Below are 16,663 nucleotides of genomic sequence, written 5' to 3'. Positions count from 1 at the left end.
CTATGCACTATGCTGTCACAGTATACTCATTTATTTTCTTGTTCTTGTGTATCTTCATTTGGCTATCTGGGAAAAAAAAAAGAATCAGTCACTCACATCTGCTGGACCCTTATCTGCAATGGAGACGCAGCTGAGGACAAGGGCATCACAGTCATTCTTGGTGGCGGTGCCTGATTCACCCACACACTTCAGCAGCTGCCGCACGGCTCCATACTGCCGCTGTCGGACGAGCCTCTGGCCGGCCCGTACGTACACAGCCTGGGCCTCCAGCTGGAAGTCCTGAGGCAGGCAGGGACAGAGGAAGAGAAGACAGATACTTCACTAAATTTGAACAATTTGTTGGAAAACCACTAACCACGTAAACAGATATATGTTCTTATATTTTCCTTGTGTCCACTTTTTGTTGTTGCTGCATTGCCTTTATTGCCCCTGTACACAGCGAGTCTAAATCAAGGTTATAGAGTTTATTTAATATGAATTGAGAAGAAATATTGTATACAAAATACAAAAAAGAAGACAAACACCATCTATCATACCTGTATGACTCTGTATGCAATGCCAAAGCCCTCTTCTATGTTCTTTCCTCCAAGCATCACCTGGAATAATACAAAATAAGAATTCATTACTGATTTTGTCATAAACTTTCCTTAGAAGCTCCTTGTTCCCACCATGGAATGCTGAATACAGTCCCAATATGTAATTTATTTGGTCATATACATTTTAGATACTTTCACGCAGTTTGACTTAAACATGTAAAAGCTTATTTGGACTTCCATAACCCAACCTTAGTCTTTTTTACATCTATATTTCTTAACATAACCAACACAAAAACAAACATTTTACTTAACAGTCTAAAAATCTGTGTAAAACTGATGTTAACCTGTCATATCCCTTGATAACCCTTGTATTAATAGTTCAGGCAAACTATTTTGACTCAAAAATATCTTGAATCAAGTGCATTAACACATTAAGAAAGCCAGTAGTGGATGGTAGGTGTACCATGTTTTATTACACATTGGGGCTTCAGGTAATGTTACAGCACTTTTAAAGTATTGGTATAATTCCACCAAGAAACTCACCTTGCAGGCAACCTCAATCTTCATGGGGCTTCCTCCAAACAGTGTAGGCGGAGAGCTGGAGCCGGAGGATTTGGAGGAAGGCGTACCCGTCTGTGCAGGCGCCTTGGAGGAGGCCGAAGCCTCACAGCGGTGGAGGAAGCGGGTCACCTCCAGCTGAAGCTCAATTGTGTTCATGTGCCTGATGAAAATAACACAGGAGAGACTCATATGATTTTTTTTTTAAAAAGTAGAAAGAAAATGCAAGGAAGAGGGAGTAAAAATGTCTGATTCACACACTGCAGTTACAAGCACAAAAACACTTGTCCAGACTTGAGATTCCACATTCTTTCTTTATGTGCAGTTGCATTTCCATCTCATTAATAGAGATGAGAGTATATCTACAGAGTGATATGTACAGTCTACTGTCTATTATGTGTCTTGCACTGCTCCCTTGCAATATATGTGATGTCCTGTTGTCTCTGTGCCAAGTGTGAGAATATGTACTGTGACAAGTTGCTGTACATTTATTGTCTGCACGTGGCAAATATTCTTATTCTGAGTAGTTAACAGTCTCTGTAAAGCCTGATGATTTTTTCATTAATACATTTCTAACCTATTGTAACTACATTAGTGCTGCTAAGATACATTGACCCAGACCGCCACCCTAACCTGGACACATCACTGGAGGACATCATCTTCCTGAAGGAGTTGACTGGAGACTTCCTCCTCCCAGCTCCCCGACCCTGCTGCTCCTGCAGGTACGTCCTCAGGTGTTCCTTGGCTCTGACCAACCAGCGCTGCTCAACGTCATGGTAAAGGTAAAGGTCACGGTCAGAGTCAAGGTTTGGGTTAACATTATCATCTCAGCAGGGAAATACTTAAAATTCTTTTGGTCAGCTGCATGACTGTTGAAAACAAGACAAACAACATACCTGCTGCTCTCCCAGCTGCAGGTAGGAACTGGCCCCATGGGTGAAGAATCGGATGCAGGTCATGGCCGCCCGCACATGATCCTGTCCAGGTAAAAAGTGAGGGGATTGTGTGAGAAGTAAATCATGGTTGGGGGTAGTCTACTATCGAATGCAAAAAATAAATAAAACGTTTATTTAAATGCATCAATTAAAGCATTTTTGTATTGAAAAGCAACTTTTTTTCAATCTACTATAAAGTCATTATTTGATTATCAATCGGAATTCTAAACTAATCTCTGAAGACACTTTGCTTGGCCATCACTGTCCACATCAAAATTTACAATGAATGATTTTCCCTTTTCAGGCGGTTTTATTTGATTCACTATCAGAGGAGGCATAGAGGCTGTAAACTACTCAGTATTTCACAAGAAAAAAAGCAAAAATTAGAGAAAAATCAAAAAACATTTTTATAGGAGAAATATGCTTTTTTCCTATCCCATAAATCATCCCTCGACCCACCAAAATTATCTTGCGACCCCCTAGGGGGTCCCAAACCCCATGTTGAGAACCACTGGGCTAAGGCACAGACCATGTACCTGCAGTCTGCCTTCCCTCTCGCAATCAGTCCTGCCTCTCTCCACTGTGGACAATCAATTCAAGGTTAAAATGTCCCCCAAAAATCTTAATTAAAAAACACTTAAAAGACTCTAACCATCATGAACTGCTGGAGCTGGTAGAGAGTGTGGAAGTATCCCCGGCGCTGCAGTAGTTGGCAGGAGGCGATGAGGTAGCGGCTGCAGGCCTCCAGGCCTGGATCCAGGGTCTCCAGTATACCCTGCAGCATGCCCAGACGACCGCGCTCCAGACTGGGCTGCAATACACCCTCGAGAAACACCTCATCTGGGCAGTCCTGGGCCATGATGAAGGAGGGAAATTAAAATCAAGCATGGGGAGAATAGAAACAGTGGCACATAGTTCTTTGAAAAATGTCATCAACTACACCATATTTTTAATTTTGCTCATGGAAAGAGGCGAGGCAGTCAGAGCCGGCAAGCCCATAAGAGTGTTTTATCTGGTGGTCAATTTGTTCAATTTGTGTACTTGAGCAATACACCAAAGCTACAGTTTGTTTTCTTTGGTCTGAACCATAGTGGAAAAGTTTAGTTTGTTGCATTTTTGTATTTTGTTCATTTAGGTTCACACTGCCCATTGTAAGTGAACCAGAGCTTGTAAACAAAAGTCACATGGACTCACAAGTAGCTTATAGGACAGAGTTTTGGTAACCTGTCATCCTGCCAGGTTAGAGATTTTGGTGGAGGAGTCATAACAAATCTGATTCCAGTCCCTGTAACTTCAGCTAAGCATGATGGCCTTGTCTCTTTGCCATAACTTACCTTCTCTGGTATTCATAACAGTTAAGAACACATGAAGAAATAGCTGAATATGAGCATCACTCCAGACTGTCCTGTGTTTATTTTCTTATGTATGAGTAACTGCTGGCTATCAGATGTCAACATCTGTCTCCTTCGACCCCAAAACACAAGGTTTTATGGGTATATTATGAATCGCACCGCAGTTCACTTTGAAGAAGAAGTAGTCTCGTGCAAGTTCAAATGCCATTGTTCTCACTTCACCAAATTAACCAAACAAAAGAAGTAAACGCCCTGAATAAACTGCTTGAAACATGCTTGGTGTGAACACACCCCAAGTCTCTCTGGATGCGGACGTCAGCTGAAAGTGTAAAGATGAAAAGCCAAGCCTCACCTTGTTGAGCAGGTGTGTCAGGGCCTCCGTCATGCAGTCTTGACGCATGTAGAAGCTGACCAGGGCCAGGTGAGTGCCATATGTGTTCAGGTAGTAGAGACACTCCTGGTGGAGGTTGCTGTTCTGGGTCGGCCCCTCTGGTCGCTCCACTGGGCCGGTCTCACCGAGCGCCTCCTCCAGCTCCCGCAGTGACGCCAAGATGTCCTCATCCAAAGACTAAAACACACACATACACACACACACACACACACATATAGGTATACACAGATGCACACAAAGACATATTTTACAGATGTCATTCATTTCTACATAACAACAGCAAAACATGGCATTTTTGAACACTTTCATCCAAAGCACCTTACAGCACGATAAGGACGTAGAACGGGTGGCTTCAGTGGGAATTGAACACCTAACCCCATAGTCCCTGATCAATACAGGACCACACAAGCTTAGCAAAGCTTTCTCTCAGAATTAGCCTTTCCTCAGACTGGAACCCCCATGAGCCATGTAACTGTCAGCAGAATAAATGGCCATGCTGCTGTTCCAACTGACTCAAAAGCGCTGTTGAAATAGGTGGATTGGATATCTGTAGAGTCACTGTGTGTCTTTCAGTGTAAAATGAAACTACAATTCTTCGAGAAAGAATGTCTCCCTCTCCCCCGACTTATTTCTCCCCTTGCACCTGATCTTGATCCTGTTGCATTTAAAAAAAAAATGCCTGGCCAGTTTTTTTACTGTGCATTTCCCTGTTCTAGATAAATATTTTATGGATAGGAATATTTGATACCTCCATTGTCTGGACACTGTAGCTTTGACCCCCCTCTCTCTTTATTATTGATTGCTTAAAATGCCTATACTAATATAGGAATAGCTTATTCATGGTAGGCTGCTTTGAATAAGAGTGTCAGCTAGTCATGTGAAATTTAAATATAAAATGCTTATCTAACAGGGGAGTAACCGTCCTCTTGAAATCTGTTAACACTCACCACCTTGCACCCTCTCCACACATCACAACAGTGACCTCAGCTGGAGAGCTGGGCTCCACCATGTGATCCAGTTCAACAGAAAGCTACAAGTGTTACAAGTGCTGCTCATTCTGGGAATTAGTAGCTTCCTCTCAGACTGAAGTAGTCTGGCACGTATGACTCCTGTGTACGCCCAGCAAACGAGTTCATATGAAATAGTTCTCTTGAATTAGACAACAGACAAAGGACTTCTTCAACCCTGTTATCTACACAACAGAAAATTATGTAACAGAGAGAAAGAATTAAAACCAGCAAAACTGGAAAACCTCAACACATGTTACATAATTAATTTTATAAGTAGAAGTGAACTCATTGCCATTTCTTCTGCACTGTACCACAGCCAATAACAGAGTTCCTATATATATCGATGTTAAAATCCCTTTTTTTCTTTTCTCCAAACCTCAATTTTTATACAATGCAGATTTATCATTTTTGGACACCTGTAACTATAGGCTCCTAATAGTACGTGCATTTAGTAGCATACACAGTTACTCTCAGGAGGAAACAACTAAGAGTTTGGTGGGGAATTTACAGACTTTCCCAAGTTTCACACTATTGTTGGTGTTTCGCAATATTTTTACAGACCTGAAAATTGTTGAAATCATTTGCTGTAGTGCATTTTTTGTACTTTCCTGACTTGGGTAGGAGCCTCAACTCTCGAGTCTGCTGTGCAAAGATATGAAAAAAAAACTACAAAATCCAGAAAAAAAAGGGACTGAGCACCAGCACTCTAAGGGGACCAACTTCTAATCATACCAGCTGCTGAATGTACTGCAACACTTGCCAAATGTGTAACAGGCATGGTAGCAGAGCAGCCTCAGTATAAATAATCTACTTTTTCAGTCCATCACTTCCAGTGGTTAAGGAGAGAAAAGAATCCACTGGCACAAAAACGACGAGCCCATTGAAGCCTGGACTTCATTGTTGAGAGCTGTGGTGCACGTGTCCCACTTACTTAATTAGCTAAACACAGCCTCAATGACCCTTACTATTACATAACTGGACCCACATAAAGCATTGTGGTAGAATGCAGTGAATAAAGCAGCAGGGACACCAAACACCAGTGACATAATCTGGGACCCAGAGAGAAAAGCTCCGACTTCCTGATTGTGTTCCAAAAAACTCCTCAACACCAGCAAAAGTCTATTTTATTTAAATCATGTTGGTTTGCTCATAACTCACAAGAACACCTATTACTTCACTACCGCTGCACTATTGCTCCGCTTCTAGGAGAAACTACATGGCAAGTTAAAAGTTCACTTTGCAATGGCCAGAAGCATACAGAATGGTTTGGTAGCTATGAGAGACATTACATTTGTGTTAAAAAATATGTTTGTTTATCCCCTCCATCTTTCAAGCACTGGGTTAAAGATATATCACAGTTTCTCACTCTGGGAAAAATCAGATATACTGTAAAAGGCTCTTCTACCAAGTTCTACACTGTATGGCAGCCATTTATTGATTACCTTACAAGCTTTGTATAGTCACTGCCCTGGTAAGTTGTTGTGGGAACAACACCTATGCTGTGGTTTACTGTCATTTTAATGTCTCTGGGTGTAAGTGTTGTTTAAGTTAAATGTTGTTTTTTCATTGCTGTTTATTGTCTGTTGTTCTGCACTAACCCTAACCCTTTGTCTTTTCAAATGAGAAATGCCAATAAGTAAACCATGGGAAAAAACATATACAGTATGTATATTTAGTTATACTTTTTTATTTAGTTAACCATTTGAGAACTGCAGAGGCTGCTGCAGTACTGATGCAGAATAGATGCAAGATGGGGGACGTCTACCGTGGCTACCACTGCAGCACTAATGTGGGATATATGAATTACAAAGGGACAGCATGCATGCACACACACTCACACACATCTTTTGCTTCTGTGTGTGCTAGGATGGAGGACCTCTACCATGTCTACCACTGCAGTACAAATGCAGGATGGGAGACTACTACCATGGCTACCGCTGTCTTCCTACCGTGGCCAGAGTGGGTCGAACGGTGGACTCCAGGTGCTGGACGATCTCCTGCAGCAGACAGGGGCCCAGGTTGAGCTGGTTGCGGTCCACTGGGGGCTTCAGACAGCGGGAAAACTTCTCCCGGGCCCCTGAGAGGTTCCCTGCCTTCAGAGAGGCCATGGCCCACGCCTGCCACACCCCACCGGGGTCCAGACCGCTCTTAGTAGACACCTGGCATAGCAGACAAACAACCAACTACAATGTGAACAGATGAAGCTATCGAGGACCCCAGAAGAGCAGTTACTACCACTGTAGCTACTAATGGGGATCCAAATAAACCAAGCAGGGTTAGGCCGATATATCGGGCCGATACTGGCCTTTTATTAAATATCGGTATCTGCCTGTCAATGTCGTCCACTGCCAATATGATGCAGGTTCCTCCCTGACCACAGTTACATAAAAACTGCCTGTAAAATCTGCAGTGGAATTTTATTTTCGTTGCACATTTTTATTTATTAATTTAATTGTTCAATGTCCTTGTCCATTAATCCTTCATTTAAAGGCCTGCCATTTAATGGGTGGGGTGTGTCAACCTCAATTAAGGAGCTGCCAAACCACCTAAAAGAATTTAATTAGTCTGGGTTTCAGTTAAGCGCTTTAGTGTCACATGTTGGTCTAAATGCTGTTGCAGAGAATTTTCAGCCCTGACAAGAATAAAATTCTGGTGGAAACGCTGATTACTTTTTGGCATGAAAAAAATCAAAGATATCAAAAATATTAGCTATCAGCAACTTCAGTCTTAAAATATCTGTATCAGCTTTCAAAACCTATATCATTCGAAACCTCAAACAAATAGACTGGCACCATATGATTTCTCTTGCTTCAGTATTTTACAGTGAAACTTCTGATGAACACCAGATCTCAAATATTACTATGTCTCTTGTCTGGCACACCAAATTTCCACGGTAAAAGAAAGGTATGATTCATAAAGTTTGAGAACCACTGGGTTAAAAGATTTTCACCAGAAAATCAAACATCTTAGCAGCCGAAGCAGATTTGAAACCGGACTCACTATACAGTCTGCATGCATGGCAAAATTCCTAGTACCGTTTATAGACTGGCGATAACAAAACCGAAACCTGCCTCACCTCCACAGCCAGCTGGTAGTACTCCGACTCCAGCAGCTGGTTACGGAGACGTGTGACAGCAGTTGTCTCCAAAATGTCGTCCAGAGAGGGAATGTATTTGTAATTGGCCGTCACTAGAATCTTAAGCACGTCTACTTTGCTGATGTAGCTGCGAACACAGGAAAGAGCGAATACAAAACACTGAAACATTATGGTTGGTGTGTGAGTGGCTGTGTATGCGAGATGGATAGACAGACAGACATAGATTCAGTGATGTATTTACAGAGTAACTACAATGAATGAAGAGTACCAAGTGAGTGGTGTTTGACACGTAGACGAATGCAATGACTAATGAAAGTTTGGACTTTTTGAAAGTCATCTTAATATACTTTCTGTGGTATATAACTCATCTGATGACTCATCTGACCCCTGATCTGATCCCATCTAACCTGAGTCATCTGGCACTCCAAGTAGGTTAAGAATAACGTTACAGTGCCAGGAAACAGTCAAGTGGCCAAGTCCACCACCTCTGAAACCACATGACACCCCACCCTCCCCCCACTGGCCTAGGATCGCTTCCTACCAGATCTTTTTCTCCTGTGTCTCCCTCAGACTCTCCCACTGTCTAAATAACTGCTCAGTCTCCTTTAAAAAAAACCCCACACAAATGTTACAAATTGTTTCCAAATACAACAGGATCCAGGTTTTCCTCTCACCTGTCACACAAGGCGAGATCCTGGCTGCGGCCGACCTTGACAAACATCAGCTTGGCGCTGAACAGCAGCTGGCGCATGACGTCGGTGAGGAGGCAGGCGTCCACCTCCGGGTTGGTCAGCTTACGGGACAGGGAGCGGCAGTGGCTGATGAGCTGGTGGCCGCAGGCCGTCTGGTCGCTGTGCAGAGACAAGATGGCCACAGAGAGGTACGCACTGGGAGCCTAGGGGTTTAGCAAAAGACCATCATCAGTGTAACTGTATTCACTAGTAAATTCTACTACAAGAGAATTTAATAAGAATATAAAATGATGTCAGTTTTTAGGCTTGTCCTTCTCTTTATCGATCATAGACTGACTCAATTATTCACTGTTTAAAACAAGGTAAGTGAAACTGAATTGAAGTATATTCCAAGCTAAGACAAAGTGAACTTAACTAATTGCCCTGGGACATAATGTCTTCATTGGATTAATTAAAATTTAAGACAATTTACATACAAAAGTATTATAAGCTAAAAGAACATAGAATCATCTTTTCTAGGTATCCTATCTGGCTCTTATTGCTTGCCCTAGCACTTCTCATATCATACATAGTTATTCTAGGGAAAAAACAGGAGTTTTGTTACATTTATTGACTCAGCATCACGTTTCTTCCGAAACTAGAGCTGGGCTTTGACCCTTGTAATCCATACTACTTGTTGCTTGTAACTTTTGACTTTCCAGGAATTTAAGCTTATGCTACTGTTGAGCTTGTTGTAAGCCAAGCTGGGTGAGCAGCAAATGCCTACACCCTTTCTCTGACATCCAACCCAGCGGTCTAGGAGGGCGTCACCATGGTTTAACAGCACAAAGGATAGTTGCATCAGATCCTGTGTATTGACAAATGTTCAAATCCAGACCTGTTCAAAGTAGAACTCGCTCTGCAGCAGCTGGTTCTCTGCAGAGTTTGTGCTGAGTCGTATCTGCTGCTGGACCACCTCAGGCAGATGCAGCATCCCATCCAGGGCTTCCTCTGTCACCACAGGGCTACCAGCCACTGAACAACAAATAGAGGATGAGTCATTTAGAAGCGCCCACCTGTTTTTACTGATAAATTAGAGGTTTTCTGAAAAACTGCACTTTCCCTCTGACTCCAATATAGCAAAGGAGAAACAGCTGTAAACATAGAAATACTCATCTACCTTCAGCTTGTTCCAGCTCATCATCAGAACTGCAAATGGAAACAAACAAAACAAAAATCAGTGATCCATTCAAATCATGGTAACATGTCTAAAATGCAGTGCACACAGCACAGAATAGTAGTGACACTCACACTCTCACATGAACACATAAACATTCACACAAGCTCTAGACTCAGATCTTAAAATTCAAGTTATGTTTGTTCTCTTGTTTTTACCTGTATCTACTGTATATGTCTTTGCAGGGTTCCCACTGTAGCCCTGATGTAAAATACCATGACTTTTCATAACTAAATCTGAGCACTTCCATAACCTCAAAAAAATGTATTCTGTCCTGTTGTTTCTCAGCTCAGAAGAGTTTAAAGGCAGTAAACAGTCTGGTTTCCACAGTTGGGCTTGCTCCTGATATATTCCTGTGAGTGACACATCGGTACATTCCCTGATACTCCACAACTTCCCTGAAGAATATATCAAATTCCCTGACTTTTCCTGTCTGGAATACACCTCTAAAACTTCCATGATAGTCAAGATTCTCCATGACCAATGGGAACCTTGTACTTGCTCTCTAAAACACTTTGTAAGAAACTTGTGCTGTTAGAAATGCTTTATAAATAAATCAGCCGGGTGTGAGTCTGCGGGGTCTTACTCCGGGTGGAAGTAGGCGTAACACTGGTCACAGACTCGGACGTCCTCCTCGGGGCATCCTTCCACCGCCATCTTCCGCTCGGAGCACGCGTGACACACCAGGCGGCCACATCTCCGACAATGGTGCCGTCTGTTGAACTAAAGGAGGGGAAAAAGGATCAAGGGAAAGATCATCACTTTTACAGAGGAAAACCTTAAAACTGCGGTTTATTCCTTTTCTGCTCCATTATGTATCCCACATGACTGGTTTCATAATCTCTGAGTCAAAAGCCACATGAGCTTCACCTTCATTCCCCTTCACTGCTCTGTTGTTCCCTCTCATTTTGGTCTTGCAGTAATAGCAGGGTTCCTGCACAGTTTCAATTTTAAGATTCCATACTTTTTCCAAACATTCATTTCTCGATTTGATTTGAAGATTCTGGTGTTCAGTGTGATTTACTGCAGAAACTTGCCCCTACTTGCTATGCCAAATGACTCTATAGATAAAAAAAATATTTCAACAAATATCAAAATATGTTAGATGACAGGGATCCAAAACCACAAAAATTGTGTAGTCATATGTATATCAGGACAGTACAACCTTATTTTTCCAACCTTTTCGTGCAATATCCTAATTAAATCATCAAGACCTGGAAATTACCAAATTATTTTCCAGACTTTCGAGACCTGTGTAGGAACCACAATGTTTTATATGTAAGCTAGTCCCTCTTTTCAGGTTGTCACAGCACCGATCAGCCTCACAGCGCTTTTGCTCTCTCACCATGGTGAACCTCTCGCGCTGGCAGACCATGCAGACATGCTGCTGGGTGTCAGGGATCCAGTCCTTGCGGGCGGGGGGGTTCTCTGGAGGCTGGAACTTGGCAGGCGAGCGGCCTCTTCTGCCCGCCGAGCCTCGATCCCTCTCTCTCTCCGTGCTGCTGGAGGAGGAGGTGTGTGTAGGTGTGCTGCCTGTATGTGGCCACAGGCGAGGAAACAAAAGCAGAAAAGTTGGCAAAAGAAGGACACAAGCTTCATTCCAGAAATTCAATTCAAAAATCAATGAACCAGTGTTAACCCTACTACTGAATAGGCACCACACTTCATTTCCAACACTTTTTTTTTTACCCAGTTCTTATTTTATTTGAGCTACTTTTACCTCACTGTCTCTTTCTGTTTTATTATATGTAAAATCACTTTGTAAACATTGTTTTTTAGAAAAGTGCTATACAAATTAAGTTATTATTATTATCTAATGTTATGTTAATGTTATTATCTAATCTTACAAATTAAGTTATTATTATTATCTAATCTATTATTATCTAATTATTATTATTATCTTATCAAAAAGAATTTTGTTCAAGCCACCAAGAAAAAAACAATGGAGGAGAAGTTGTTCTGTTAATCTGCAAATGTCCATGGAGTAAAGTAAGTAAAGTAGGTGGTATGGTGGCATAGTGGTTAAGAGAGAATGTTGCTCAACTGGGATGAAAACCGGGTTTCAGTTTCATGTCTGCAAGTATGCACCCTGCTGAAGTGTCCTTGAGCACCACATTGAATCCCTTCCAACTCCAGAGGTGCCGTAATGTAGCTGACCCCTGACCCCTGACCTCACTGTCAATAGAGTATCACATTATCATTATTAAACCGGTGCGGATGCCGTCTCACCAGTAGAAGGTGTCGGAGATTCGACCCGGCTGGGCGTCGGGGAGCAGCTGTCGAGAGCGGGACACTGCATCAGCGCATCCTGCAGGCTGATTACAGAGTCTGGGAGATAAAGACAGGCATGCATTTAGACAAAACAAATCCCCTTTGCCAACATTTCTTCTACAATGTGAACTCCAAAATTTCACAGGATAGGAAAAGATGACTTACACCCTTCGTCTACAGAAAGACAAAGGAGAAGAATATTGGAGGAAATGGGACTGTTACTTACAGGAAATGGATACTGATTAGGGGTTTTTTTTTTTTTTAATTCTTTTATTTATTTATTTACTTGGCCCTTTTTTTTTTTTTTTTTTCTTACATTAGGCATTAATGCCAAAAACCTTGTGTAATGAACTGTACCTGCCTACCTGTCTCTGATGATTACTGATACCACGCATGACCTCATGTTCTTTGCCCCACATGTTTGTTTGTACACTAAATTTGAAATATTGTCAAAAATAAAAAGTAAAAAAAAAAAAAAAAAAAAAGTTTCACAGGATAGTTTTTCTATAGATCTTCAGCTGTCAACTTTGGTGGCTGACTAGAAATCTTTAAATAAACATAAATCTTTAGTTGCATATATTACGGAAGCACACAGTAAAATAAAAGAAATACCCAAATGACCCAAAAAAGGCCATGCTTTTTTAAAATCTTGGTTCAAGGACAAGACCAATTTATAAAAAATAAGTCCTACAACCTCTCTCCATTGTACATGAAATCTGATACTTTGATGATAGCAAAGTGAACAGCAGAGTCTCGGTCAGTGTGTCTTAGTTTGTGTGAATGTGTTTCAGTATACGTATCAATATCTGTGCCAGTGTGTGTCTGGATTCGTCTGTATGCGTCAGTGTGAGTCCGTGTTTGTCAGTATGTGTGTGTGTGTGTGTTTGTGCATCCGTTCAGCACTGTACCAGATCGAGACTTCTCCCTGGGGGCGTAGGGGAAGTCGAGGGCCTTGCAGGCGTAGTCTGACAGAAGCTTATCGATGTCCTCGGTGCCGAAGCCAGCCTCCTGGCCAACCAGAAGGCTCCGCAGGGTTCGCACCGCCACGTCCGCCCAGTCCACCTTCAGGTTCATCAGCAGCTGCTCCAGCATCAGCAGGGGCTCCGACAGCAGGGGGAAGTAGTCCTGCCTGGCCGCTGGGGGCAGAGTCAGCAGCACCTAGGGGGAGAAACACATTCACATTCAGTTATTAAAACAACCTGAAAATATTAAGTTATACAGCTGCTGTGGGAGAGAAATAGACAACGATTTAATGGCAAAAACCAACATGTTTCGCCTGTAACAGCATTCATCAGGTCCGTTAATAACAGACAATAAATATATTTCTTGACATTTAGAACTGGAAGTATGAGGTATCCATGTTTCCACACATTTACATTATATTACAAAATTTAATTCATTTTTCTGACTGGATTGGAAGATTTCGGAGTGCAAAAAGACTGTGAAGTAGACCACATCACTCTATAACGGAGGATTATTCTCAACAACAACAAATTTCACACTAGGTGAAATGGCAGAGCTTAGCAAGTGGTTTCCCCATATTTTTCTGAATTTCCTGTCCAATTCCAAAACTTTCACTTTCTTCACTCCAGGCTTGCCGTAAATATGCAAGATTAGGCATGCAACCAAGTGACGCTGGAAGAGGAGATGAACACTATTGATTCCTGAGGGGAAACTGCGTAATCGGTTGAGACATTATGATTACTGGAAGCATGTCAAAAAGAGACTTACGAAAGTGGATGAAATTTCCTGTGCTTCTGACAAACTGCAGTAGATATAAAGAAACCAAGATACAACTAAAGTACTAGCACAATGCTATTTGATGACGCCCAAATTGTGTTAGTCCATTAATGCAATGTTAGATGGGAGAATGCCATTTTATTAGGCAAACACAAACAAAAAAAATATTTAACACTCTTTACAAATACCTTTCCCCCATAATCTTCTACAGATTAAAGCAGCTGTCTTAAATTGAGTAATATTTGTTTGATAATTGTATTTATGGAGTCTTTATTCGTTCAGGTTAGGTTGAGATCAACGCAAGTTTACCCTTTATTATAGCTGTTAATACAGTTTGCCTTGTTCCCTTCATGTTACAGCACTTTGAAACATAAAGAAGAGGACTGCTGCTGTTGTTGCTACTACTACTGAAAAATTATATCTGTGCACCTCTTAACATTCCCTAACCTTAGAGCCCAGATGAAGGGCATGGATGTGGCGTCGCCGGGCTGGTGACACTTGGCTCTGGAAATGCAGCGTGAGGTAGTCAGCCAGGAAGTGGCAGGCAGCCAATCCGGGACGGCGGTCCAGAGCGCGCTCACAAACCTCCAGGCCAACCACAAAATCCGAGAGACCCTCGAGCAGCTAAACAAACAAGTAAAAGGACCAAAAAAAATCAAACAGAGGAAAATTCATCAAATTATAAGGTAGAGAAACAAAAACATTTAAAGTGACAATTATTAAATTGTACAATTGGAGAGGAGTAATGTGTTCTTATATCTCACCGACCTTACATACAGTTTTTCCTCTTTCTTCTACATATGTAAGATTTATTTTTAAAAGGACAGATATTGGGGGGGGGGGGGATCTTCGCCTGTACAATGCTGTCACTGAAGAATGATTGTGATATTGATTTGTTATTTATGTGGGGAAAACACTCAATAAAAAAATACATGTTGGAAAAGGACAGATACTACCACAAGAACATCTTGTAAGTACCACAGTATTAGAAGATGCTATTAGCTAGTTTCCAGTACCTGTCCTTTGACTAGTCTGGAACACTTATACAAAGGGGTTAGGTCCCTTTGCATGGGGCACAGCAGCAGTACTGGCTACTGTTGGTGGCAGGGATCGAACCATTGACCCTTTGACTACTGGGCGGCCTCCCTACCAAATCTGCCAATCTTCTTTACGGCTTACAAAATGGTATCACAACGTAAATTCAACCAGATGAGTCCCAGACCTGGAAAGCCTCCTCTGTCTGTCCCTTCTCCAGCAGATGAAGCAGATGTTCTGTCTGTAGCTGCAGTCTCAGCTGGTCAGATACAGGATACAGCTCCACCCACTGTGCACAAAGGGCAAACTCCTGCAAAAACAGATGAATAAATCATGTTATATTCTACAGTCATACAGTACAATGTGTAAATGAATAATGTAGGAATCCACATAAAAAGGCAGCGGAGAAATCGGTTCCCAATGGGTCAGAGAACATAAAGTAGAAAAGGTGGGGAACTGTATAATACACAAAACAAGTAGTTTATTTGCTATAAATAGTGCTAACAAATACAAGCACTTCAAAGCAATAAATGAACCCAAATATAGGCTCGGTTTAGCAGTTACTCAGATGCAACGCGTTTCAAGCTTGGCGCTCTTCCTCAGGCAGCATCGATGCTTCCTATATTTGTGTTAACTTATTGCTTTGAAGTGCTTGTATTCGTCAGCACTATTTATAGCAAATAAACTACTTGTTTTGTTCATTAAACCTATTCCTCATCCTGTACATAATATGCAGATTAGGGTGACTTTGATTCTGATGTGAAAATATGGCATTTTTCTTCGACATCGACAATCCGTGTGTGAGTGTTTATCAACTAAAATAATGGAAAACGGGTTGCAAATGTCGCTGCACCTACCCTAGCCTCCAGCATCATAGAGAACATGGACTCAGAGTTTGTCTTAGACTCGGTCCTCAGCTCCTGCCATGTTGCCCAGGGCAAAGGACGCACCAAATTCAGCATCTGTGAGAAGGAAAGAAACCGCGAAGAGCTGGCACGTCAAATCTGAAAATTCCAATTACACAACTGAAGAAAGTAGTGTGTAATCAAGCCAACATACCCTGGCATGAGACACAGAAACCAATGTACTGTATGCTGAACACACATAAATCTTTCCCTCATCTCCAAAGATACACACACATAATACAAACACTTAAGTCAACACTGAACAAAGCCAGACAACGTCATGGATTAGGCTGAAAAGTTACATAAGTAAAGCTCACTGGGAGCAAGATTACACAAGCAGGTTCGTATTTTCTGTTCAATTTCTATACCAATAATGACATTATTTTTAACAATGCTGCCTCTTGTGCTTTTTGTCAGCTAGTTTCGAGTGCTGGTATGACGACTCTGCTGTAGTACGACATCTAAATTTCTGTCTGGGATCAATAAAGTAAGATTCACTTCATAATTACCCAACGATAGATGTCCAGTTCTTTCTTCCTGAGTTCTAGGTCTGTCCTGAGCGAGGCCTCTGTGTTGGTGTCATTGAGGCAGAACTCGAGCAGCTCCAGACAGGCCGACAGAGGCCAGCGCTCCAAGGCCTGGAGGGCCACTCGGGCTCGCAGGTTAGGGTCCCGTACACGAAACAGCTGAGCTACACCTTCATCTCCATCTGAGTAGAACAATTAGATAAAGGACAAACAGTTTAGTGGCATTTCAAACAACTGGAAAGTAACTGTTGTATTCAAAATATTGTAGTACTGCTGATGGTGCATGGAGTTGGGTTATGGTGTAGAAAGATTAAACAATAGCATTTTCTGCAGAAAATAATTGTCATCTCATAATTCATTAGTTTGGATTTCATAATGGAAGCATGCAAAGTCATCAC

The 16,663-nt window shown here is 41.8% G+C and overlaps 1 protein-coding gene across 1 annotated transcript in view; it reads right to left on the bottom strand.

Annotated features, from left to right (window-relative positions):
• The window catches only part of zfyve26 (zinc finger, FYVE domain containing 26), a 34,637-nt gene that overhangs the window by 1,558 nt on the left and 16,416 nt on the right, over positions 1-16,663 (bottom strand). Inside the window, exons 22-41 of the mRNA XM_071529088.1 lie at positions 16,248-16,441; positions 15,691-15,795; positions 15,021-15,143; positions 14,246-14,422; positions 12,967-13,216; positions 12,017-12,115; positions 11,133-11,320; positions 10,374-10,510; positions 9,731-9,759; positions 9,449-9,585; positions 8,554-8,774; positions 7,859-8,006; positions 6,732-6,941; positions 3,734-3,949; positions 2,682-2,879; positions 1,991-2,071; positions 1,728-1,855; positions 1,080-1,257; positions 537-596; positions 97-279 (exon numbers count right to left, since the gene is read on the bottom strand). Coding sequence (XP_071385189.1) covers positions 97-279; positions 537-596; positions 1,080-1,257; positions 1,728-1,855; positions 1,991-2,071; positions 2,682-2,879; positions 3,734-3,949; positions 6,732-6,941; positions 7,859-8,006; positions 8,554-8,774; positions 9,449-9,585; positions 9,731-9,759; positions 10,374-10,510; positions 11,133-11,320; positions 12,017-12,115; positions 12,967-13,216; positions 14,246-14,422; positions 15,021-15,143; positions 15,691-15,795; positions 16,248-16,441 — 3,062 coding nt within the window. The remainder of the gene's footprint in view (positions 1-96; positions 280-536; positions 597-1,079; positions 1,258-1,727; positions 1,856-1,990; positions 2,072-2,681; positions 2,880-3,733; positions 3,950-6,731; positions 6,942-7,858; positions 8,007-8,553; positions 8,775-9,448; positions 9,586-9,730; positions 9,760-10,373; positions 10,511-11,132; positions 11,321-12,016; positions 12,116-12,966; positions 13,217-14,245; positions 14,423-15,020; positions 15,144-15,690; positions 15,796-16,247; positions 16,442-16,663) is intronic.

The sequence above is a fragment of the Centroberyx affinis genome, unplaced genomic scaffold (genome assembly GCF_046629955.1).
Source record: "Centroberyx affinis isolate AG114_WGS23_722 - 3 ecotype Tasmania unplaced genomic scaffold, CSIRO-AGI_Caff_v1 ptg001765l_1, whole genome shotgun sequence".
NCBI lineage: Eukaryota > Metazoa > Chordata > Actinopteri > Beryciformes > Berycidae > Centroberyx > Centroberyx affinis.
This window is presented reverse-complemented; position numbering and strand designations above follow the sequence as displayed.